The 27,291-nt window shown below is 44.4% G+C and overlaps 1 protein-coding gene across 1 annotated transcript; it reads right to left on the reverse strand.

Annotated features, from left to right (window-relative positions):
• Positions 1-1,418: 1,418 nt before the first annotated feature.
• Tmem18 (transmembrane protein 18) lies at positions 1,419-27,192 on the reverse strand. The gene is made up of 4 exons (XM_050177774.3): positions 26,959-27,192; positions 18,247-18,364; positions 8,677-8,825; positions 1,419-5,531 (listed from the first exon to the last, which is right to left on the reverse strand). Exons 1-4 carry the CDS (start codon positions 27,052-27,054, stop codon positions 5,409-5,411), a joined length of 486 nt encoding a protein of 161 aa, XP_050033731.1. The 5' UTR covers positions 27,055-27,192; the 3' UTR covers positions 1,419-5,408.
• Positions 27,193-27,291: the final 99 nt, after the last annotated feature.

Consider the following 27,291-nt stretch of genomic DNA (forward strand, 5'->3'; position numbering starts at 1 on the left):
TTCTGCAACTCCCACGACCGATAACACTACATAACCTTCGTGTAGTACATCAAATGTTTGCCATCGCTATAATGCTTCGCCTCTCCCGAAATTTCGGATGCCCCACTATATCTCGCTCGATTTCTCAGGCATTATTACACACACGTGCGACATCGCAAATTTACAAGAAACATGGCGGCTGTGAACGGCAAGTTGTCGCCTGTCGCCTTGCTTTCACGCAATTTTAAAGCAAAGGTTTCTTTGCGGCGTCTCGATGCTGCATTGGTCGCACTGTGTGCAAAGTGGTCCGCTGATAGCGTTGTCCTACTGCAAATGACAGCAACAGCCGCGGTGATTGGCTCTGTATCACCGATGTGAACATGTCCACACAGCCTGAAATTGTATGTTTGGTCGCCGATTCTCAAATTGAACAATTAATTTTTTTTCCAACTGAAATGCAATTGCCCAAGAATGTGGAAAGTATTATGGCCCCTTCCATGTAAGAGAAATCACTTAGCAACTGTACTTACAGAAAGGTGGAACTTCAATGCATCGAAATTTCATTACAACAAGTGCCGATTTTAATGACTTCGTTATATCAAGATTTTACCTGTGTGTATATACATACATATATACTGTGTGTATATACATACATATATACACATGCACACATGCATGTACTTTTTCCTTGAGTTTTACGTGCCAAACGACAATATGATTATGATGCACACCGTAGTGGGGTCTCCGTATTAATTTTGACCAGCTGGGGTCGTGTACCGTGCACCCAATGCAGCATACGTGGGCATTTCTGCATTTCGCTCCTATTGTGTGTGCATATATATATATATATATATATATATATATATATATATGCACACACACACCTTAGGCAGAAAGTGTGCTAATGAGCAGAGTGCCCTGGACAAGCTGCAGAATGAATATGGGTGGCCAATATTGCTCGCAGCAGTGGTGTTCTAGGGTATATTATTTTAGGTGCTAAATACCATTAAAAGCTGCATTGCATTATGTGTCTCGTGTATCCCAACTACTCATTAGATTTGGCGACTTCAAATATACAAAACTGGATCAACTGACAGGCTTCCCAAGTTCAGCAGCAGCAACTGGAGATAAAGTTGGCCGCATTCTTTGGAACCGGCTAGGTTTGCTACGATTGTAGATGCCCTGTCTGTGCAGTCGCCATGAGTGAATTGTGTTTTGCAAGCAGGCGCAGTTCTTGTCTTGCAGGATGCAAAGGTGCACTGAATTTCGTGTGCAAGCATGCCGAATTGACTTCGGTCAATTGCAATAAAGATAATGAGCAATTAGCCACTGGAATAAGGCAATCTGAAGCTATCCAGCAGTGGTAACCATGCCTGCTCCTGACCAGTGTGGTATGGACAGGCTGTTATCTACCAAATGAAATGACACACACACACAACACCACAAAAAATATATGTATATTTGGGGCAAGGCCTCCACTCTACAAAAAAAAGTGCTGCCTCAGTGCTTCGCAAGAGAGGAAGCATGTGCGCGCTTCTCTAGAGACGTATGCATATCACAGCTACAAGACTTTCTAAAGATGATAGCAAGAGGCTAGACAGCAAGTACAATACGGAAGAGGGCATTCATTTACCTAGACAAACTGTGTCACTTACTTATGCCCTGAGCACACGACATAGGCAGTCCATTAGAGGAAAGTACACCTTGCACTAATGGCAGGCGGTTGAAATGGGGGGTTCTTGAGGTAAAAAGGCTACAGGTCACCACAGCTGATGGTGTTTGTGCAAGTTACGCCAACCGAACAAGTTGGATGGGGCAATGCTGCACTGACTGTACCACAGAGCGTGAGCACGAATGTAGCTTTGCTAGAGAGGCACACCTACCATGTATGCTCCTAATGCAAGAAACATGCACTAGATGGGGCTACACATCTAACGCTTCAGCACTGTTCCAAGGCTAGCTGGAATGATCCTACGCGAGACAAGATACACATGTCAAACAATCACCTCTTGGCTTTCAATTTGAAGTGCTACTTAGAAGACTTTTGCCAACAAATCTAGATCATTATGGTCAGTCCAGTGGCAAAGATAAGCTTTTAGTGAATAGCAGATTTTTGTTAACCCTCGCACACTGTTTTTTTTTTTTGCAGAGTTGAGAATATTTACCAGATTTCAGCAGATTTTGAATCGATTACCAGAATATTAAATGGCAACAGCGATGTATTGCAAAGAAAATTTCTTCACACAAACCTTCTGGCACATCCTAAACCGCAAGACAGTGCTTGTTAAAAGTATTCAATAAGTTTTTGCTACCAACACAAATGAGTGCCCAAGTATACCTGCCTTTCCTGTATGTTCAGCATAGCTACATCTATTCGTGTTTGAAGCCTTAAAAGTACTTGCTTACCATGTCTGATCCTTATTCCTGTTGAACTTTTCAATATTGAATAATTAAGAAACTTCCTACAATTTTTCATGCGTTCTAGTAAATTTTAAATGATGGCTAACTGATTTCAAATAAGTTAACACCAACTGTGTGCAACACCAGGTCAGAAGTGAACGAAGCCACATTAGCTGGTGGCCAAAGCTCAGAAAGTTGATTGCCAGCTAAGCTCTCTCGCAGCAAGATGGGGAACATGAAGCACACGGGATGCCTGCTCGACAGGACACAAATCAATTTACCCCAGAAATAGACAAGACAGCAAGACAGGTCCCTGGCAAGTAAAGGAATAAGCACCGCTCGCCACCCACGCACACCCATGCAGTCTCCGAGAACATCCTCACTCACAGGCTGCATGTCAGATATCACAGTTCTCTCCTACACACTTTCCCATTGTGGATTGCTCTGAAGTGAGCACTCCAGAGTTCATCCCACATCCTCCATATTCTGCATCACACTGCTCGCAATGCACGTACACACAAGGCTGAAGCACAACTGAAAACACAAAGCGATGAGCATCCGGGACCGATGCTATCGCATATCATATGCTGGGCACATTAAGATTAAGCAGGATTAAGCCGAGCATGCTGCTGCCACCTGGAATTTTATGGTGGCCCACCACATGGCAGAAACGTGCACAGCTTCAACATTTACAGATTTCAAAGAGAGGTGCTTCTCTGCACAAGATTTGAGCATGAGAAAGGAATGGAGGCTTTCTAATCTTTCTTTCTTTTAACAGGTCACAACGAAAATCAAAGCACAGTACAAAGGCCAATCAATTGGAAAAAGTAAGACTTAGCGGAAGAGAACAGAACCGCACAACTGTTTGTGCACTCTGTCCACAACAGAGGCATTTCAAACTGCGTTTTCATTTTCAGTAAGGCATTTTTCAAAATGATGCGACACCTCTTTCTCGTTCATGGTGGGCCCCAAACACCTTGCCGACAGCATTTTAACAGTGGAAATGGCAAAATGGCAGACACACTGCGCAGCGTGTTTAAGATAGGTAGTATTTTTGAAACAAACACTAGCTTGAAGTTGGCATCTGTCTGCTGTACGTGCCCCTTTTCGTCCTCAACTTTTGCACTATTAGAACACTGCCAGCAAGATGAACCAACTCGCAGATCAAGGCATTGTTGTCCCAAACACACTTCCATGAAATGTGCTAAACACCCTGGAGTGAGCACGGTGCCCTTTGAGGAATATAGTTCAGAAAGAATTTAACAAAAGGATTCAAGTGCAGAAGTTGAAATGGCAACATCGAAATGCCCTTTTCCTTCTCAACTCTACCGTCTACCTCAGTGGGGGCGAGGCCAGTAGCCATTCCACCTAGGTTAAACTTATTTCAATCTGAAGCATGTCGACGGCCAGTTCTATACCTCCAGTTGTTTGTAGGTAGCCTCCACTGAAACAATTCAAAAGGGTTCCCGCAGGACCCAAGAACTCCTGCTATGTTGAGGTATGGCTCCCACCAACTCCAAGAACAAAGGGGTCACAGCTGGCAGCCAGGGTCAATGGGTGCATTTCAAGCCAAGCCTCTAACAAAGCTTGCGTCAACTGCAGTTCCCACCGTTATGAACATGGAAGGGTCGACGAGACTACGTGCGCTTGAGCACAACAAATTGGTACTCAAAACTAATCAGGTCCTATGTCAGCATACAAACAATAATGAGTGCCGCTCCCGATTTGTTCAAGTGTAGTCTTGACCAAGAAGTGCGCCATCCTCAACCTAATTCGAAACAATGTTTTCGCTTACTGTGACCAGTTCCATTTGATTGAACAGATTTCAAATGTGATATAACTAAGTGGGGTCCGCAACTTTCAGTATAGTTGTGCAAATTCCATACCAGCATCGTCTAAGCAATCACCCAATAGCTGGCAACTATGGGCTGCTGCCAGGTAATGCCGATTCACAGCCAGCCAGCGGTTCCAAAGAAGATGAGAAGAAGCCTTCCGAGGAAGCTAAATTCAAATTCAACTTTTTTTTTTTTAATGCGAGGGTAAATACCTCAGCGCATAAATTCCACTTATGAGCTACACATACAAGCACAAAAGCTTGGCAGAGGTGTCTCCATGCTCCACCCACGGAATGTATATATTCGCCAAACCCAAAGTATGGTTCAGGTACCTTTAATGTATTCATGGGCTGGCAAACCTTTCAATATTATTTTACAACCAAAAAGGTTCAAGACAACATTAAATTTTATTAGCTGTCCACGAGCCAACAATGATGGCCTCCGCTTAGCTGAGGTTATGCAGTCCTATGCTCACAACACAGTCAGAAGTGGTTCAAGTGTTCAATAGACAAGAGCCACAGAATGACAAGACTTTCTCAAACTTGGCTGGAAACCAACGGGAAGGCGAAAAAATGTATCTCTTCCATTACATTAATACCAATATAACGAAATGTTGAATGCAAGCAAAAGGCTGCCCATTGTGTCAGCCTGTCACTGAGATTTGTGGCTAAAATCAGCTCTGCTGGGCAGATGGCAAAAACTCCAATAGCCAGAGAGCGCTACTCTTTTTTTTCCGTCACTGCAATTCTCAGCACGTCCACAGCATATAAGACGAAAGATAAAAGAAACTGCAGTTTTTTTTTGTGGCAATGTGCATTGCATCAAAACATTGCGGAAAAGTAAAAAAAGCAGGAGAAATTAAATCCCACGATGACAAACACAACCAACAAAAAATGTTCCCAACATTACACTGAATGCCACATGGCAGAAGACACACCAGCATGAAACCACGACTCGACTTTTCATGATCGGCAACGGTGCGCACCATTTCAACGTCCGTCACACCTTCTGTGCTTTTGCCGCACTACATGTGTGCTTGTTCGAGGCAACACGTTGCAGTCACACACAAAAGTTCAATGGGACAGGTCGAGACTGGGGTCAAGAAGAGTGCGGTGGTGATGCAACAGTAGGGGGCAACCACCCTGCTTTTCCAAGCGCCACAGGGTAGCCCCAGGCTGGCAGTGCAGACTGGACTCAGTCGCCCTTGCTCCCCTTGGAATGGCTCGAGTTGGCCGACCGCTGCCGGCGGATCTCTTCCCGGAGCTGGGCTTGCTTGATTCGGATCATGAGGTTCCCAGACGTCCACATCCACTGACCCTGCGTGGTTAAATTACGTAAATTGATAAATGCTCAAATGCAAATTATGCAAACGCATCTACATGCAGGCTGTGCATAGGCTATTAACGGACGTCGTCTCAAGAGGCTCGTGTGCAAAATGTTTTTCAATCCCCTCAACTACGAGTGGAGTTAATGTGGTGATACCCACCTTTTTATCTTTTTTTAGTCCCCACCAGCATGCTGGAGGCTACACAGCGAAAAAACCAAGAGGGCAAAGCCCCGCCCAAAAGTTGAGTGGCGCGGCACCGAAAGGGCTTGTCATGGTACCCCATGGTGGCTGCGGTGGACTACGATACGCAGCGCACATCTTCTATCTCAGAGGCCAAGCGCAGCAGACACAGCTATGCATAATTGCAGTGTGTAGACTAGCAGTGCAAAAATAAAATGACTTTTATGTCTTTTTGAGATAGCAAACATATAGTATATATGTTCCATGTATTTACTAAAGATTAGCAACTATGTATCATTAAGAATGCTCTTGCGGTGGGTTTAGCTGCTCGTGATTATAATGCTGCATGACGAAATTGTGGAAGCGAGAGCAAGCAATTTTTTCCCTTTCTGACACGAGATTGTAAATCCCCTACAGCATGCAGTTCAGCAATATTTGGCTCGCATGTTCACAGCAGCTTTTATGACAGATTGGCAACATTCTCGATGTTCAAAGAGTGTTTCAGGGCTTCTTTAAAGGACGCAAACACACACTTCTAAATCTCAATTCAAAACAGAAGCACAGAAAACAGGCCAAACATGGATTTGGCCTCCATTTCTATCATGATTTGAAGGGCTGATCCCTTGGATGTATTTTAACAGGAGCACACTATGAAACAATAAACACAATAAGTGTTCACTGAATCAAGTTAGCATGCTCATAATAACTATATTTTAGTTCACTGTGGTGGATCTGTACTTCCATTCAAGGAAAAAAAAATGGCTGTGGCTTAGCTAAGGTTAAGCCCAGGATACGAAGCATACTAGCCTTTATTTTAGTTGTTGAACCACTGTTTAGCCTGGTGAACTGCAGTTGCTTGGCTATATTTGGTTCGGCTAGACGAAGAAACAACCCATGCAGGCGAGCGCACGAGCTGAGACCCGGTTATGCAGCTACGCGGCCGCAAGCGAGCGCATGAGTTGAGCCTCCGCTTTTGCAGCTGTAATGACGTCATATGGTAGCTGCGCGGCCGCGCGTGGCGCAGAAAGGAAGAGCGTGGTTGTGTGGCTAGTATGCTTCGCATAAAAATTAATTGGGGGGGTGGGGGGAACAGGAAAAAGATTGTCATACTGGCTTCTCAGCACTATATATTGCATCACTCCGCAAAGGGAATTTGGCTCCAAGGGTCGTTGCATGAAAACCACAAGGCGTGTGTTTAACTCTTTTCGTACCGCGTCCATTCGGCATTGTTAGCCCGCTAAATATGGTTTGAAAGGCCGGTTTCGAGATTTTCCGCGCCCCTCATGGACACACTACGCTGTCGGACTTGAAGGAGGACAACTATTCCTTTGTTTCCTAAGCAGTTCGCTTTTTTCCCCGGGAGGCGTTAATTTTTTAACGCACTGCGAAGTTTGGCGATCGTCAAAGCAGCAAGCAAAAATGGCCGCCTCCGGAAGCAGTGCGCGCGCTTCGAAAGATTGCAGATTTCTTGATTTTGCTGCGTCGGCGGCTGATTTTATTCATGGACCGACCAGCAGCGAGTCTGAGGATGCAGACTTTTCATCGGACTTCGAACCCGAGACCGACGAAGACGCAAGCCAGCCCGGAACATCGAAGGCCACAGCCCGACAGGCCATACTAGTGCTTGCAATTACATTTTTGTAGAGGAATAACTGTTCAATGAAAAATTTTGATTTTTATGGAGGTAGTGCCAATTAGACAGCAATGCATTTTGTATACCTCATAATTTTTGTGACATTTTTTTCTCAGTAGATACAAGCGTGTCTTTACAAACTTTGTTCAATTTTATCCCACAATCTTGATTTTGGCAATTTATATCTTTTTTACGGCATACATCTCGTTAATAAAATTTTAATGTGTGAAAACTGCATTCATTCTGGCTTTTGTTTATGTATTACATAATATATTAAGTGCAGTAGTTCCTTCAAAATAAAATATGGCGTAACCTACAAAAAGAACACCTATTTTCCCCATGGTAGGGAAAGAGTTAAAGGAAATACTGAAGTTCAGCATTGTGACCCTCACAACAAAATAGATATCCTACCTCTGGAAAGAAAATCTAAAGTACACAAAAGTGGCAGTTGCGAGTTGAGAGAATACCAATATTTTGTAGACAACACCTTTGAAAAACACTTCATAATCAAACAAGCAGTTTCACGTAAATGCTCATTAAACATTATGAATCTTGCCTGCTTTAACTGGTCTATCATGTACAGTTTCAGAATTGCAATACCTATTTATGCGGCTCAGTTACGAGAGATGTAAACAAGACTCCTTTTTTCTTGCTTGACTGATATGCATACATTTATATGTTTTTGTAAACATCTGATGACCCAAATGAATTATCTACTCTTCCCACTACAATTTAGAATCTCCAGAATTCATAATTTTTTCTTAACTTGGCATTACATAGGCAACGAAATTACTTGTGCTTGGACAATAAATGTGACAGCTTTCTTCACTTCTCAGCATGGAAGCATTATTTACTTTAAAAAAAAAAGGTCACGTCAAAGATAATGAAAATTGCACCTTCTGCTGCCATTAAGAGTAACAAAAGTTCATAGTAATCACATGCTGCAGCCAGATGGGGCACATCTTTGCTCGCACAGCATATGAATAGCTGATATTTAAGAGTGACAGGTACAGTAACTAAGAGGTAAAGAATGGGGGGGGGAGGGGGGAGGTACTGCATTGCAGTGCTACTGGTGACACCACAGTGGTGGTCAGCAGTAGGGTACGGTGTGAAGGGAGGGGGAGAAGGGATGCAAAGAGGAAGAGACTGAACAGGATAAGAAGAGAGGACCTTTCATAAACTGCTGTGGACCTTTTCTTACAAGTGTAAAGGTCCATGTGCTCTCGTGACGAGTTCAAGTGCAACATGTCGGGCTAGCTGTACGTATAGACTCGAATTGAGACTTTAGAGGAGGCCAAGAAAGAATGAGGGGGGAGGCTCACCACCATGATGATGCAGTTGAGCAGCAGGGGCATGGAGAACACGAGCGAGATGAACATGCCCTGGCTGTCAAAGTACTGGTGGCTCGAGAAGGCACGCCAATGCCGTGCGGCCAGCTCGTTGAGTGCCTCCGAGAAGTAGACCAGCAGCACTGCGCACAAAGCGTGGGGACATCTGAGTCGTCACACAGCACCTCCTTCGCCACTTAAGGTCAGTTTAAGCACATTCAATGGTAAAGTGCATCGAACCCCTAACAATCGAAAACATAACTTATTTTGCACTCCAATGAAAAGTAAACTGCCCTACGGCCCAATCTATTGAAATCTTGTTAGAGAAGAGCTCACTGGTGCGACTTTTCCACATTGCCAACACAGTATGGCTGCAAAGCCAGTTAGAAGAGTGAGTGAGTGAATACAGAACTAGAAGCTTTTTCAGCAAGTGCAGATGCCTAACAGTGAAGCACACATGAGCACTCAGCACGCTGAACATTATAGAAGGCCCAAACCATAGGAGCAATCTATGTTCTGTCAAGTGCAATGACAATGCAAACACCTTTGAAGCCTCTTTAATGGCCACTGTCTAGCAATGAATCATCTGTAGATTTAATCAGTCTGATGTGTGCGAGAAGTGCATTTGCCAGCTATTAAGGTCTCACAGACTCTACTATCAATTACAACTTTACAGCATTGGTGATGGTGAGTATGTGCTCTTCCATCCTTCTGCACCAACAGTGATAAAAGAAATTCCTCGTGATACTTGTATTTTTACTGTAAACAGACGCATTTCTTTTCTTGCTATGAAGCTGGGTTGCATCAGGGCATGTCAGAGTCACTGAACCTGCAGGCCTTTCTCGTGCAGAAACTGCAGGTGTGCCTTTTGTTTGCATCATTCACCCCTGCATATTTATTTATTTATTTATTTACAACACCTGCATGCCAAACTAGAGACCTTGGAAAAGGGCTGCAGCTGGCATGGCTTCCCCCTCCAACACCTCAATTGCACAAATGTACTGAGCTTTTTGGTATGTATGGTATGAAGAACTTTATTTAGGTCCTGAGGGATCAGTTTGGGACTGATGCGGGTAGCTACCATGTCGGTACAGAGAGGCCGAGCCCCTCTGCCGTCACACGGGCCCTCTGGACAGCCCTGAGTTGGTCCGCCAGCACTTCACTGTGCAGCATCTGCTGCCACCACTGTTCACCTCGAGAACCATCACCGGCCAACGCCAAGCAGCACCAAAGCATGTGTTCTAAATCGAGCAAACCCCCATACTTACTACAATAGACTGAAACTCCACAGTCCAGATTATATTTATTCATGATGACTGGGTTAGGGTACGTTCGTGTCTGCAGAAGCCTTAATGTAGCCGCCTGTGGCCTATTTAATTTAGAATGTGGCAGGGGGAATGCCCTGCGTCCTAAGTAATAGTGCTTGGCGATTTCGTTGTAGGTTAACAGTTGGTCCCTGTACTCGGGAGCGGGAGATCCAGCCCCTTCAGTGAGTACACGGCCCACTAATCCTCGTGCCTCCCTGTGCACCACCTCGTTGAGGTTACGGGGGGCTCCCTCCACTGTCCCCATGTGCACCGGGAACCAAGTAACTGTATGCGAAGTGATATCCCCACCCTGCAGCAGTCTGTTAGCCGGTTCCGCAACAAGTCCTCTCGAGAAGGCTTTAATCGCAGATCGCGAGTCACTGAACACCAAAACTCTTCTTGAGTCAATTAGTGCTAGAGCAATAGCCACCTGTTCGGATGCAAGTGATTATAATTTTCAAAATGGACTTTGCATAATATTGCCATGGGGCAGAATTAGCGAAGCAATCAAGCAAAAAGGTGTACATAGAGGTTATTTACGAGCTGCAACAACGTTGCATACACAAGGTGACTGCCCGAACCAGCCGCATGTTCTTCCCACCAAATGGTCTTTGTTGACAGTCAGCTGTGTCTTCATGCACCATGCCCCACTGCTCCATTACAATATTAGCGGTCAACATAATACATGATGTTTATTTCCCCATTTCTGCATTTCACGCTGAAGCCAGCCCGACCACTCTGCGACTGAGCTCTGCAAGAAAGTAAGTCAGCCTTTTGATGTCCCAAGGTGAATGAAAATGTGCATGCCATTTGGCATGCCAGGAAAAAGAGTGCGCAGCAACCAGGATATGTGGTGATGGTGCCACGTCCCAACCTGTTACTGGGACGCACACTCATGGCTTTATCTGTACCAATAGTCAACATGCTGGTCCCTCGGGCCATACTTAGCCATAACACGCTAAAAGCAAATAAAAAAAATATATGCTTAATCTGTGTTGCAAGGCCCCTGTAAAGGAAGCTAAGGCTTATGAAACAAGCAATGGTACGGAAAATAGTGGGAATAATGTTAAGAGACAGGAATATAGAAACTGTGCCTTAAGAAATGATATAATCGATCGACAGTTTTTATACGAGTTGTTAAACCTTTCCGCTGGAATTATTTTACAAGCAACATCATGCACTGAGTGAAATGACGACTGACGTTTAACTATTTGGCAGATTTGACAATTTTTTGCAGATTAGAAAGTCTGAAAAAATTAAACTTTGACTGGAGGTATCATCGAAACTAGCCTCCAATGCTTCCAGCATCTCTTCAATAAAAAGAAAAAGAAATTTCACTTCGGTCTACTCGGCTGCATAATTTTTAAATGCCAGCAGCAGTGAAGACACAGAAGCTTCCTTCTGACTGTCAATTTTCTAATCGGACGTATAGGCTCTTTTAACGATGTCTGAAACAACCGTAGAGACTCGCGAGTGCATGTTGTTTTGATAATTATGTTGAACAAGTGTCACGGTCAACTTTGTTTTCCCCACCGTGGGTTGCTTTTATCCATCAGTGCTTCGACAGCGTATGTACAAATTATTACGAACAATACTTCCCGTTATGTGGAGTTTTCACTCGCACAAAAGCACGGCAGTTGACTTCAGACCAATCTTCAAACGAAACTTGAATAGATGTCTAAGCTCTTACATTCTGAACACCGCCTGTTGAAGTGCCTTTATTCATTACAGTACGATATTCTACAACACTCCACATTACTGTACAGCACTGTACAGGAACTGAACAAAGCATGTCCAATGCCAGTTGAACGTACACAAGGCAACTTTGCTTGTACAGGAAATCTGATCGAATGCAATAAAGTGAGATGGAGGCTAAAAACAAACGAAGCACCAGCTGGAATTAGTAAAAATAAATGTTCCCTGTACGGTAGGAACTTGCTCGTTTTCAAATTTGTGAAGCTACTGCTTTCCTGTATGGCATGGGCATCACTATGACTGGTATTGACTCCAACAAATCGTCATAATTATTTTGCGCAATCCGATTTACAAAATTTTGGAAATGGGAACAAGGGTAATATTTTGTACATATCAGATTTTTTTTTTTTTACTGTCAGTACTTAAAGTAAAAATAGCAAATTTTTACTTCCATTTGTGTTCCTTGAGGTACTTCTTTAAAGTTTCATAAAGAATTCTCAAAAATTGCCTCGTCAATTATTATTGCTTGCATCCATTCAAACACCCGTGGTCAGGCTATAATTTCATGTATCACAGTGCATGTTGCCATTACTACGTCTTGAAATAAAATGTTAAAACATAAAAGCACAAAAATGAGCACATTTCTAGGGGTAACAAGAATTGGAGTGAATAAACTCGAATCAAAATTTGTTTTTGAGAAACCCAACGTTTCGGAGCCCGACCGGCACCTTCTTTAGGGGTGAAGTGGCACGAGGCGCAGCAGTGCTTGTGTGCATTTTTCACTGCTTTGACAGGTGCACAGAGACTGTGCAGCCCTTCAAAATAGGCGGCGGGGAGTGTTCCTGGCGAGTGACTGATGTTTTCCTGATGTCTTTTGAATGTTCTAGGACTCCAAACAAACACTGTAGTGTAGAATGAATATACAGAAATTATGCAAAAAATGTGGGTAGCAGATATTCTAGCCGAGCTTAAGAGGAAGAAAGGTTGGGCCGGTCACATAATGCGCAGAGCAGGCAACTGGTGCTTGATTGGTGACAGAATAGGTGTAAACAGAATGGGTAGGCAGTTGAGGACAGCAGAGGGTTAGGTGGAGTCGGACTAGGAAATTAGCAGATGGGGTCAGCTGTCGCAAGACTGAGGTCGCTGGGAGAGGCCGTCGTCCTGCAGCGAAAATAGTAAGCAGGCTGATGACACATTATATGAACGTGAGATAGTGCGAGGAGATCTCTTTCCTTGCTTTGAGCGAGCCAAAGGGAATCAAGTAATTGTGTGCTATGAAGCATAGTCCCTACACTAACAGCATTGCGCAGGAGATTACCGTAATCTGCCACATGATGAAATCAGACCAAGGTGGGTGGGTACACAAGAAAAGTCAGTGAAACTCCCAGTAAAAGCAGAAGTAAATGAGCAGAAGTAAGAAGTAACTGGCACAAAGAGCAGCAAAATACTGCCCGACTTCCTGCTGCACATGAGTGTCTCATTTTCTGCAAGGATCCGGGATTTGCCACCGGTGCTGCCAGCTATACAGCAGCTGTGTGCACACCAGAAAATGAAAAAAAAGAAAGCTTAGAATGAAACAATTGACCCAATGCCAAAACAGCTTTATGTAGAAAGCATGCAGAATATGGAAGCATGGCTGCGACTGGGGCTAGCCGACTGTACAGAGCTGGATTTGAGGCGCTTTGGACACAAAGTGCTATCGTGCATTTTCCTTGTCACATTTGGCTTCCCAAAACAGCACCCAAGAACCAAACAGCAGACACAAAACAAGGCACACAAGCGCACCTTCTGTTGCACAAGAATTAATGATGCACGCACCCAGGACAAACAATAAAGGCAAGTAAGAGCACTGCCCACATATTCTATTCTTTTTTCAAAGAGAAAATGGCTGCTGCTGCTACTTTTGGAATAGTAGTTAGAGAATCGGTGCTGCTGTCACAATTCCTGCTATTTCAATTGGGTTCCCATAACCACCTTTCCTTTACTGTTTTAATTTGGGTCAACAGCAGCCCCACATCAACTGCTTGCCCCGTGAAGATATCTGCAGCCGAAGAAACGGCCTTTAAGCAACAGTTACACTGCTCATAAGCAAACTCATTGATATGCTTAATATTAATACATTATGTCCAATAAAGGACTTTAATATATTAGGCGCTATCTCATGCACGCTATAGGCTAGACTTTTCCCACAGCAAGTAATGATAAGCTGTCTGATAGCATGAAGCGAACAGACTTAAGATACACACGTGCCAAGAAAAAGGTGGAAAGCAAGAGCCAAGACAAATGAAGAAAGCTACTCGCAGAGCCTAAAATTACTCAATAAATCCTATTACTTGAACACAAAATTGACAACGGGCACCACTTGTCAGATGTGCTAATGCAACAGGAGACCCACACTTATATCAAGGCCAGACAGGTCGGCCTCGCCTAGGCGGCTGCTCTGGCTTGCCACACCTTGCTCCCGGAAATGGGAAATATTAAAGAGGCTTTTGAGAGAACAAAGTAGGGGTGGAAAGCAAGTAGCAGAGCGATTTGTACGAGCATGCGGACGACAGAATTAGTAAAGGCCACAAATCAAGATTACTGCTGCGCATGGCACAAATGGCTCGACAAAAACGAGCTGCCCTTGCATTAAAGGTTTAGTACCTGCACCAATGATGCTTTCACATGTTCTGCGGACCTTGCTGGGTGTGCTGCAGCTGGCATAACCTCGCATACTAAGTCCTCAACACTAAGTCAAACTAAACAGGCAGTCAAAACTTACAGGTATGTTGTGAACAAAGGCCGCATTCCAAGGCAATCACTTTGGGAGATGTTTTTCATTTCATGAGACTTGGCACGAGTTGCACAGAACACATTGGAATCCACAGTCGTCAGTGTTTCTGGCACTGTGCAAAGACAATGCACTTGGCACTGCATGAAGAATGCTGTTGTCTATAGATGCCAATGCGTGTGATGGTGTCAGAGAATACAGACCCAGGCCACTATTATCAGGAATTGAGCTTTTTTATGCAAGACGTATCAGACATTGGATGATAACACCTTCAAATTCCTGAAGGGGCCCCATTTAGCATCACAGATTGCAGCAATGACAGAGCCAGTCTAGCTAATTGTACGTGATTAGAAAAGGACAGATTTGGTTTGGGTAGTATAAAAGAAAATCCAACATGAGCCATTTTTTGTATGCCTTCCTTGCATAAAAAAGGACTAAAAATTTTGGTTGGGTCATGAAGGCTTTGCGTACATGTATAAATTCAATGCGCAATAAGCTTCCACCTTAAAAGAGAAAACATATTAAGATCATCGCACAATGGCATCATCAATGTCAGTTTGGGCAAGTCTGGTCTTCGCAAGTGGTTTCATTTGTGAATAAGTCATAATTCACCACGAAACAAAAGCCTAGCATGAGTAATGTGTCTGTCCAAAAATATTTCTTTTAGTTTTTCAGCGAACTTGCCGAGGTCAACAAAACAGCACAGCAAGCATTTCGCTTTGGTCAATTCTCCTGCATTAAAATCCTCACTGTGTACAAACATGATTGGTTTCTCATACACTAAAATGGCCACAAGATGTGCACTGGCACTTAAAACAGAATCACAATCTTCTCACACTATCTATTTATTTTACCACATGTTTGAATTACCTCCAACAAGGTGTCCACTACATTGGCATTTTCTCCAGGACTTCGCTGACTATTTTCATGAGAATTCCTTAGTGGTCTACGACAATGGACATTCAGGCACAAGGAAAAATGAAGGTTTATAGCAGCCCATAATTTTCAATGACTGCTATCAGAAAGCTGCTAGTAAGTTTGGATACACTATCAGAATTGGTTTAATCACATGTTTTGCAATCTTCTGTCCACCCGGCCAGGCCCACACTCACAGAGCCAGCAAAAGACACCACTCTTCGTGAATTGCATTGGTTCAGTTGAAAACTCGTCCTCCTCCTGACAAACCACTAGCTTTGCAGTAACTATCGCAAGTACCAATTTTTCCGATTCAAAGCAAATGGGGGAGAAATCTTACTTTTTCTTCCCCTGAACTGACAAGCTACATGGAAAGTCAAGGTCTTGCCTGATTGCAGACCCTGTGTTTGAAGCAAGGCTCCATTAGGGAGAAAATTGGCTTATGTCCGCAGCCAAGAGCACACACATTATGCTACAAACATTGTCATTTGAGTTAAAGTTTCCATTTGCCAGTGTGGCACTTGAATCCAAACCCCCAACCACCATCAAGAGGGCTGTGCAGCCGAAGTGTTGCCTCAACCTCCTGCACCTTAGCAAGAGTGACAAACACAGAAACACGCAACAACAGAACAATGGGATGAACAGCACCCTTCCTCAAACGCAAGAAAGCCGGCCCCATGTTAACAGCCCATTGTGTGCTACCCCGAGCAGCCTACAAAGATTACTTGGGAAACAAACATGAAGTGCAACCACGCGCTGAGCAAAAACGCTTGCCTGAAGCAATCAAGACAAAACTGTTTGCTGGGGTTCGTACAACATGGCTAGCAACAATCAGTACATGCACAGTGGTGGCAATCTGCGAGCTCCATACTAGTAACAATAATGCCGCCAAAATGTCCTGAACAGCAACTTGAGATAACTTGAACAAGCATGAGGCAATGCAAAGGTTTTGTAACTAATTAGCACTCCAACAGTCAGCAAGGCATTTGACACTGCTCTAAACTGTCTTTTATAGTCATCTGTGCACTTTACAGGATACTAAACAAAACACTGCGGCACAACTTAGCATTGCAACCCTCACCCTCCTCTCTCCACAACCTCCACCAAATGTATGCACGCCTATGGGGTGCATACATTGCATTTTTTGCATTGCATTGCACTTCTTGCATTTTTCTGTGCATCTTGTCATCGGCTACCCCTTATCAAGAATGTGCCAACAGCACTGGCAAGTCTCTGATGGGGCTTAGTTCATTAATTAGTTAGTCAATTAATTCCCTCAAGTCTACCCATCCTTCACGCTTCCTCCTCTTTCACCCCCCTCCCCACCCTTAGAAGATGACTGGCAGGCGTTCTGCATGTGGGTTTGCACCTATCTGTAACGCCTAGCATGCCACCCAGGGTGATATCCCTCTTTCTCTTTACTCCTCTATCACCCCTCCTTCATTTCTTTTCTTTTTTTCTCTTCACGTGCAGTACAAATAAAGGTTATTATTAACAACAATTCAGTCATGGTCTACACACAATTGTTAGTGGTAGGCCAGTTAGTCACATTCTAGAAACTTGTTAATAAAGGCTTGTATAAATGCTACACATCAGCACAGGAATGTACCATACTCTGCCAAAAGTTCATGCAATCCAAGAGTGAAGAAGAAAAGAAGCTTCTTTACAGTCTGCAGCCTAAAAAGGTGCACTGTAACAGTGCACGCTGCCCTCAGCAAGTGTGTGAAGAATTTTGTCTCATTGCCAATTATTGCGGTTGATATAAAGTTTTTAGCCATGCATTGCAACCTATAAGGAAAATGCAAATGAAGCATAGTGGAAGCAGGCAAGAACACAATTACATGTCAGTAGCCTCTGGCATGCACTGCTATGTGGCAGGTAAATCTGCACAATAATTACTGCTTCGTGAACAAAGTCAGCTTCTTGCACAACCTCTGGCACTTTTTGGTCCAATTAAAGGCCCCTATTAGTTTCACGATTTCCACACAACTGCAGATGAACAGCTCAGGGTTCCACACGGGATGAGCGAGTGCCTTCTAGTAGAATCCGCAGACTTAAGCTTGTGCTGTGTGAGGCTTAACATTACCTTGAATGAACACTGTGCCCTTTGTTAGAGAAATTAGGCCTCTTAACAGTGATGTTGCGCTGCAATGATACAAATCTATCCACACACTTGGCTTGCCTTTAGGAGTGAAACTACCATACACCTGCAATGCATCAAGTTTCTCAGAAATGGCCATACGATGCGGTCATGTTCCCTGTAACAGCGCACACTTTGTGGCACCATTTGTATATGCGGTTGTACAAGAAGTGTCTCACACATACGAGAGCATATAACGGCAAAATCGGACATCCACCCGTTCATAGCAATTGCTACAAAGCAAACTCGTACGGGTGCCTCGAAAGAAAAGCCTCGCAGTTGAAGAAAAATTCATCCTGGTCCGGGACGAATTCTTCAATTCTTCAACTGCGAGGCTTTTCTTTCGAGGCACCCGTACGAGTTTGCTTTGTAGCAATTGCTACAAACGGGTGGATGTCTGATTTTCCCTTTATTAATTACTTCTCTCCACTTTGCGGGTTTCTGCAGAACTATTATGTCAAACTGACGAGGGCAATTACGCACTGTTTATGCACGGCATGCTTGCCACTATAGTGGCAAAGAAAGCCGACTCAGACTTTCATTAGGTAAACGACCGGATTACATAATGGGCATGAGTGATGCAGCAGCATCGTGAGGTGGCCAGCCCAGCCGTCGCAACTGAAACAGCTGGAGCTCTAGATTCCGCAGCGAGGACGCTAAGCGTAGCTGGCAAGCACTGATAATGCAGAAAGCCACTCACAATGCATGCAAGAGACAAGAGCGAGTCCACTCACGTGCTGTCACAAACAAGCCTGCCTGTACATTGCCCCTGTCTCGAGTAAGCAGAGTCAGGCTGAGCGTCACAATGTGGAAGGTTATGAGGCCCATCAGCCATGGTTCTGTCCAGTCCACCTGCAGAGAGAGCCAAAGTATTTGCACACACTACTTACGACGCAAGTGCACCTCCTTGTTCTAAAAACGCAAACCATACTTTGCCCATCACAGACATTCAAACACGTGCTACTTCATTTGTGTCATCGTAACCTCGTGGCAAAGACCAACAGCAAAAAGTACAGCTTCACAATTTAATCGGGACTGCTTGACTGAAACAAGTGCAGCAGTAAGACAATGTAGGCTCCCGTGCCCAACCAGCACGGGTGTGGGCCCTGAGCTCTCAAGCCCGTGATGATGATACCATAAGTGGTGAGCATGGACCGCTTCGCACATGGAATTTTCACTGCCCCCACAAAGTGACTGCGGAAACTGCTTGCAAGAGACCTGCACCTCAACAGTTCTACAACTGTATGCCTCACAAGGTTTAATGCTGACTGCCCTTGACCCATTCTTGCACAGGTGGCTTGCACGTGACATCACGGACAGTAACTGGAGCACAATTCGTAGCTTCCACAGTGCTCTCAAAGAAAAGCAGATCAGAGCACGGCCCAGCTTTCCACAGTGCTCGCCGTCCTCCAACCTGGCAGCCAGGACAACACCTGTGCTAAGCCATGGCAAGCATCATCAGTTCCCATAAATAATTAGGGCGGCAGGCCAATGTGCAATGAAAGAGAACTGAGATATTGCCCAGGGCTTCCCATACTGCAGTTGAACTGCACAAATGGACAAACACCTCGCGCCTCCACATGTAATAAGCAAGGAGCAGGTAGAACTGTCCGGGCGAGCATCAATTTTTTCAGTTCCATCCATGATACTTAATCTGCAGAGCTCTACATTTCACAACATCACAGAGATAGCTGTGAAACCTTGTCTACCACTGCTGACGTGTCGCCGACTGGTACTGGCAGGGTGTGCCAGATTTCTAGTCACCCTGGGGTTCTTGTCAGCAATGAAAGCTGATGAGGCCATGAATTATGAGTGCCATTCCACGTCAACTGTCCCAACCTCGGCACTCAGCTGTTGGCGAATTTTTAAAGAAAATGTGGCACCTTCTGGAATAACAAGAAACGTCTTTTCACAAAATATATTTCACTGAATAAATTTCCTACCAGCGTAAGCACCATATGAACTCTGTCATAAGGCACGACACTATGCATAATAAAATGCATTGCTGAAAAACCTGGTCCTTACACCATACAGCTTTCATCAATCGGTGGCCATTTCTGTGTTGTTGTTTTAAGCACTCTCAAATATGTGAAAAATAGTCCCTTCCTGGTGTTTTCTTTACAAGTATGGCTTGCATTGAAATCTTGCACTTTATATGAACCAGGTAGCTGTTCAATGTTCCTTTCATTGTGTGAAAAAGAAAGGTGTTCAGATGGATATATCCCGTGGCAGTACAAATACATACTGAATTCGTAAAAAAAAAACTATTTTACCGTATGTCTAGCCAGTGATAAATTACTGAGGTGCTCCTAGCGAAAATATACTGCACGGCCCATGTGATAATACACATGTATTGCCTCTCAACTATGAAGGCTCTACAAATCATTGTTAAGTGAGAAAAACATTTCTTAACTAGCATCCCAGCTTTATTAAAGTCTGCTTTGTGTTTCACCTTCATCGCAAAGCATCCATGTAGAAAATATGAGTTGCGTGGATGTGAGCATTCATGCATCAACGAAGCTGTGTTATAGTGGTTCCCATCTGCGCTTGGAAAGCTACAAGTAGCCTTAAATAAGACAGAAATAAGAATGCTTAATGGAATGTGTTCAATCATGTGTCGCGCTATCTGCTGAGAGGCCACGTGGATCCAGTCTTCAGACTTGACATCCGGAAACACATGGACAACAATCTGTTCACTGCTCGATTTTCTGTACTACAAAGTTAGGACAGGGAAGAGCACAATAATTAACAAGAATGCCCATTGCCTTAATGTGACTAATTTGCTAGTTATAAGCCACCACAATCTGGTTTGAACATTACTGCTGTACTAACAATAGCATTCCATGACTTTACATTGTTATGTTATGCTTTTGTGAACAAATTACGTGAACTTAAGCCCTGTGAGTGAGTGAAGCAACTTTGTTATGAATGCCTGCAGAACGGTTTGCCTTCCCCTGTTAGGGAGGCGTCACCGTGACGCGGCCATGACGTCTTTGCGGCGTGTGGCGTCTCTACTTCGGCCACAGCCGCACTACTCCCTTTGGTCGACCGCGCCTGCCCCTCTTTTGGGGTGGCAGCCTCTCTCCGGTTTCGCTCGGTCGTTGCCTTTTGAGGGCCACCGAGATCTGCTGGACAGCCTGGCCTTGTACATCTTGATCATAGCACCTCGTTGCAGCCTCGAGCTGCCGCGGGATCGTTGTTATCGTTGCAGCTTTTTTTATCGTTTTTATCATTGTTTTGATCGTTGCAGCCTGTTGCAGCATTTTTTGATGTGTAAGCTGCAGCATCAAGTAGATGCAATGTGTGTTACAAAGGCCCAACTGCTGCAATGTTCTGGGGTGCTGTTGACTGAAAATAATTTTGGAGCTACAGCACCAAGCCATCGTCCTTTACTAGAATAAAAAAAATTATGTGTGGGTAGCTCTTGTGTCCTTCAGCAGGGCTATAGAGAATGAAAGGAACTAATCTTATCTCAGTTCAGTAAGTCATCAAAAGAAGCAGAGGGTCCAAAATGGCTCTATACACTGATCAACAGCCATCTAAGCAGCGTATGAAAAGTGTAACCCTTCAGGCAGAAGTCAAGGTGCAAGTGCACACCCTTGCTTCACTTGAAGGGAAAGAAATTGTACAACACATTGCATGCACATCACATATTGATGGGTTACACAAACTATGTTCGAATGCAAGCGAGGAGAGTGGCTTGGACAACGAAGAACCTTATACTCTCGACACATGTCAACAGACGATCCAACTTGCATGAGCTGGCTTCATGCAAGCAAGGGTCAAAATAAGCTAAGCAAAACGAAAAGCAAATAGAGAAAAATATGAAGTAAACCTAGACTTATCGAGGTTACACCACTAGAATTGCAAATAGGGTGGTTTCCTGAGCAGAGGTTTGGTAAACCAGTAAACTCGCATGAACGAAAAACAGGTGGTGACTCGGCCAATCGAAATTCCTGCACGAGGAACCTGTGAAATTGTATTTATCAGTGCCTATTCACTAGCAAGTGTTTAGCAATGAACAGTACCCACTTCTGTAGCAGAAGAGCTATGGCATTCTATTGCTAAGCGCAAGGTCACAGGTCAAATTCCCAGTGACAATAGTTATACTGTGATGGAAGTGGAGTGCTCAAGTGCTTGCCTGCTAAGCACTAGGCGTATGCTGCACAGTGAGGCAGGGCTTCATCAACTGCATCAATACTCACTCTGACCAAATTCTGCAACAAAATCCCTAAACCAAGCTTGCCAATCTTGAGAAAGGTACAACACCACTTAAAGAGGGCTACTGACACTAAACTTCTAACTCAATATATCCGGTAATTTAGGTGAGGTCATAGATACCATCTGTAAAGTATCAATAACAAATGCAGCTTTGGACTCGTTTTAATTTAATTTTGAAGTTCACGCGAGCGACAAATCGGAAAGTGCAGCACCTGTCAGCGTAGTCATCAGCACAGGTCCTATTTGTAAACAACGTGACATCACGGGTTTCAGAAATTGATTTCGGTGACATGCGACATCATTGGCTTCTCTCGTCATTCGAAAGACATTTCAGCACTGTTTGGATCGGGTGCATTGCACTGACTACACATGAAACGCGAGTGCAAACTCCTCACCACTTACAGATCACCGGCACCGTGGGTGGCAGTAGCAAAGCTGGCGGTGACATCTTACGACAATTTGTCAAACTACAATGCAGTAAATTTTTTTTATGTGTCTGCGTGTCAGTGTTATCGTTGAAGGAAATTGTAAACACGTGGTATGTTAATGATTATGTTGCTATCAACGCCTTACACCAGCAGTTTGGTAGAATATCGTACCCAGAAAACCCCAAATGGCAAGAAGCTTGCAGACATGCTAAAACATAGCTAAAGCTCTCTAACGCTGGGATCATACTGCATAGTGGACTTCTGCATAATGAAGCATTACAATGGTGCATCAATAAACACACCACCCACCAAACTAGTAGACGAAACAGGAGATGGCATGGTAGACAGTGTGGTAGCATGCATCACAGGTGTGCATGCTTATGGGACCATCTCTTGTTACGAACATTCACCTTAGGTGACGGGGCACAAAGTGCTCTCCGAAATCTAAAGCACAACTGGTCGTGAGACAGATGTATATTACTAAACAGTTGTCGTGCACTGGAGCAAACGAGTTTCTTTAACGTAATTACTGGGTCAACAGCTACTGATTAAGCCCATAAAACAGAGCCCAAAGAATATTGTGTCAGTACTCTCCTTTGCATACTTTTCTCACTTGAAACGAAATTTATACTTGATAACTATTGATCACACCACCTTCCGTGCGACCAATTTTCAAAACAAGCGCCAAGTGCAATGCGGCTTCAGACGTGAAAAGGGGAGACTATTCACGTAGCTGAAACCTAATGTGACAGTCTCGTGGCACCACACACCACTGACACGTACACTATGACTGTTTTGACGAAAGCTTAGTCAATCAAGCAAAAGAGGAGAGCAGATTCCCCTGCATTTCTAAGAGAAGCACAAAGCTGGAGTGGCCAAGTCGGCCATTTTCAGCGACGCAATCCTTGTATGGACTTCATTCAACCACCACACTGGGCTGACTGGTGAACTCACAAGTTGTTTGCAATACCGAATGACCCCCACACCTTCACTTTCGGCGACGTCACTGATCTGCCTTTTTCACATCCGAAGCCGCGCTACACTTGGTGCGTGTTTTGAATGGGCCACACAAAAGGCGTTGTAATTAATTATTTGAGGCACTCTCAAGAAACTGAGGTTTCGTGGCATAATTATGCAGTTGACAGCTACCTAAACATAAAAAAATAAAAAATAAAAGAGCAATGGGACAAAAATTTGTGTCAGTACTAGGGGGTATGGTAGAGTAAATGGGTCACCTTGGTTTTACACATCATAAATAGTCTTGCGTATGTTAACACAAATTTCTGCACGATGCATAGCAATGGCCTTTAGCTTGAATTTCAGTAGTTCATCCAATGTGGCACTTCTAATAGCTTTTTTTTTTTCTCGGGAACTATTGGCAGGATGGTCATTTAGATTGGCAGTTATTTTCCGCATGTTACTGTCTCCAAACAGAACTTAAAGAATGTTGGTTTGTACAAGCATCATCAAAGAAAAAAAAAAATTCGTCGGATCCAACGCACCTACATACAGTGAAGCTTTATGCATAAAGAGTGCAGAAACCTGCATTATTGCCATGACAGTGCACGGTCGTGCACTGCATTGAATTGCTGTGCCGGGGGACCGAGGTTCAATCCCACCATCCTTTTTTTTTTTTTTTAAGTGTGAGCTATTCGTCAAGACAGCAGCAGAACCCAGTAGCCACGGTCAGGAAGGCCTGAAAGGGTTTGCAAAGAAAGCTTCACTCTAAAGCACTGTTCACACTTGTCGTGACCCACCGTGATAGCTTAACGGCTATGGCATTTTGCTGCTGAGCTCGAGGACACGGGGCCGATCCCGGCTGTGGTGGCCGCATTTCGATGGCAATGAAATGCTGCAACGCTTGTGTGCTCGGGCTTAGCTTAGGTGCATGTTAAAGAGCACCGGACAGTCAAAATAGGCCCGTTTCATAATCGGACCGTGCGTCTGGCACATAAGACCCCAGAATTTATTCCTTTCGTCAATGCTTGTTGTGACCTTAAAAGAAGAGCTTCAGGATTTCATTTTTTTTGTTTACTAATATGATATAAAGAATTTCTTACTATTTAACAATTAGATTGTTCGCAATACAATGTACTACAAGCTGTGTACAAGTTTCACTATAAGCTAGAGAGTAGGTTTATAGCAAAAGGACATCAAAAATTTGTAAAGATGAAAAAAAAAAAGATAGCATTTTGATAAAAATTCAGTCTTATATTTCCCTGCTTATTACAGGTGTTAAGAGAGCTCCAGCAGAATGCACGCAATTTCTTGCTTTCATTCCTTCATCCCCGAAGACTCTTGAGGCTTTTTTTTTTGTCATTTGTTGCCTGAAAAGGCGCAGAAAGAACTCTGCCTTGTCACCCTATCCCTTATCGGGGCAGGTGACAACGATCTTGCAGAACGCACATGGTTTGATGCCAGATGCACTTAGAACAGCATTTCATGCTGTGCTTTGATGAACGTCCACTTCACATGTGCTTTCAGCCATGCAGGGGAACAACAAAAAATACACAGGTAAAATTGGGCAAACATCAACAAAAAAGGCAAGTGCAAGCAATGCACCACATTGGCCAGCTCACTATGAAAATTTGCAGTGAAAATTGATGAACACATCATAAACTAAACATATTTTGCATACCAAGTTGCATTATTCAAAAAACAAATACACCGACCAAAACAAACTAAGATGACCTGTAAAGACAAACTGCATTCTTAAATGTCAAGGTGTGCAGCCTCTGTGCCATTTCTAAATGGTTTAGAGTGGTCATCCACATTCACTACTGCACTATATTGTTCCTCAGGTTATGTACCATTTTGGTTGTTATAGCCTAAAAATTTTTTTTTGTCAGTTTATCCTACCTTTCCACCACCTTGAAACAGAGGAACCTCCCAAATGTAGGCAATCTTGCCCATTTTCCAGAGCACACAAAAACAAAAGAAATAACTAGAAATTGATGAAAGCTTAGGTTTGAGGCTTAGGATCATTTTCCAGAGAAATAAAAGTATCTCTTAATGAAATAACTGTTTTTGGCAATGCATTTTATCACACATAGTTTCATGCCTTACAAGAAAGTTCAGATGGTGCTCGCATTGGTAAAAATATTTTTACACTAAATATCTCGCGAGAAGAATTTCGATGTTAATCTGAAAGGCCCCGCATTTCCTTACATTGCAGTTGGTCAAGCACCATACAAGGTTGGGACAGTTGGGACGGAGATAAAACTGACACTGACGCATACGGCTTCCGCTCGCGCACCTCGGTACCTGCCTGGATACTAGCGAACATCAAGAACACCTACAACCATGGATGATTGATTTTCAGCGCTACACGTATACTTGCATCTGAGTTGCTGAAAGGTGCCTTACTTCCAGTTATGTATCTCGCATCTTTTCTCCCTTGTCTGCTTTAAAGTGCAAGGGTGTCACGCCAACCTGCCCAACTTAACACCTAGCTTTCAGAATTACATAATGGTTCGCAGACACCATTACAACAGTGCGCTGCCTTCACCGAAATGTCGTGCTTCAATATGTCGACCAACATGTTTACTGAATGTATGTTCACTTTAAACAGCACCAAAAAACACACGGACAAGGAAGCGCACAGGACCAGCGCTGCCCTGTGCTCCTCCTTGTCCGTGTGTTTCTTGGCGCCGTTTAGAATGAATGATCCGCTCCAACCAGCTCGCACCCAATCCCTTAATTTTTTCTAAATGCATGCGATCGGCTGAGACGAGGTGTCGCACGAAAGCACCACAAACAGACATAAAAAAACAGAGCGTATCAGAAAATCCGTCCTTTTTTATTACACGCGTGGCTGCAACAGTGCCGGTGTACTTGATCGCGGTGGCCTGCGCCTTGCTGTGCGGCCAAGAATCATGAATCAAGGCGGCGAAAACAATCGGTGCAGCACGTCGCGTCTCCTCGTTGTTCGAGCAGCGTGCAACCGACGGCGACGAAAAGAAGCACGGTGCTTCGTGTATCGCGAGGGGCCAAGAAGTCTGCTGGTCAAACGCGCTTTGCTGAGTTGGCGCAAAACAGACGATAACGCACAAGCTGCCACGCCAGAGAGAGCTCCAACAAATGTGTCGTCTTATTTCTCTAATCATACGGCGCTGGCACCTCGGCTAAGTTTTTTTTTTTTTGGCAACCGCCGCGAAATCCGCTGCCAGATAGGCTGGTGGACGCCGAAACAGCGCGGACGACACGACGCTGCGGGTTCAAACTGATAGCACCACAAAGCGCGCTGTCATCGCACAAGCAGCCCGGATGAAGCCGACACAGAACGCAAAGCAAGCACGTCGGCCTACAATGCAGCCAAACAGCTGCGAGTGGCACACCGCATCTCCGAAAACAGCACGCCTCAACACAAAACGAAACACGCAGGCAAGCAAGCTCGCCTTACAGTGAAGTTTCCCTCTAGGAAAGGTTTATGCCGCCTTCGAAGGCCGCCAGCAGGGAACGGCCTTCCAGCGGTGCGGGAAGAGTCTAAATGCAGATGCATACCGCCCCGGTCATTAGGAAGACGTGGTATCGCTTTCCGTCGCGGTGGATCATTTCCTTGTGCAGCTGTTTTTCTTTTCACGGTAGGATGAGCGCCGAAGCGCCGTATCGAGGGGATTAAACGGCCCAAAATCTCGCGCAGATCGCGTAGGATAATGCGACAGATAAGACAATGAACGCGCGAGGATGTAGGCGACGAAAATCAGTACCAGCATCGCAGTGAATAACAAGCAGCACTGCCGGGATCGGAAGACCGCAGAGGCGTTAACGCGAAAGTACGCGGCACATGTCACTCACTTGGAAAAGGACACTGCCGATGTTCAGGGTGTCGCCGGGAGAGACCATCGTGTCCGTGAACCGCTCTAACCGGCTATGGTCTCTAACCTGGGCCATACAGGTGTCACGCGGAAAATGGTTTATCACATGTCACACACACCTCGCAGCCGTCTAGACCTCCTAGCATCACAACAGCCACAAACAAATGGACTGAACCAGGCTGAGCATAACAGCCAGCGCTGCCGAACTTTCACTATGCTTTCACTTTGCCTTATTTTGAGAAGACGCGGCCGTCGCTGCTGCAAGAGCGCTAACGACGAGCTAAAAATAAAACTTAAATTTATAACTTTTACA

This window comes from Dermacentor andersoni, chromosome 4, assembly GCF_023375885.2.
Source record: "Dermacentor andersoni chromosome 4, qqDerAnde1_hic_scaffold, whole genome shotgun sequence".
NCBI classification, from domain to species: Eukaryota; Metazoa; Arthropoda; class Arachnida; order Ixodida; family Ixodidae; genus Dermacentor; species Dermacentor andersoni.

What these genes read in the sequence shown, in the direction of transcription:
- Tmem18 (XM_050177774.3), bottom strand. Translation starts at nt 27,054, where the DNA reads ATGGCCCAGGTTAGAGACCATAGCCGGTTAGAGCGGTTCACGGACACG. An exon ending in AGGCTTGTTTGTGACAGCAC is followed by an intron (nt 8,826 to 18,246) that starts GTGAGTGGACTC and finishes CTTTGTGCGCAG; the next exon opens with TGCTGCTGGTCTACTTCTCG. An exon ending in TCAACTGCATCATCATGGTG is followed by an intron (nt 5,532 to 8,676) that starts GTGAGCCTCCCC and finishes TTAACCACGCAG; the next exon opens with GGTCAGTGGATGTGGACGTC.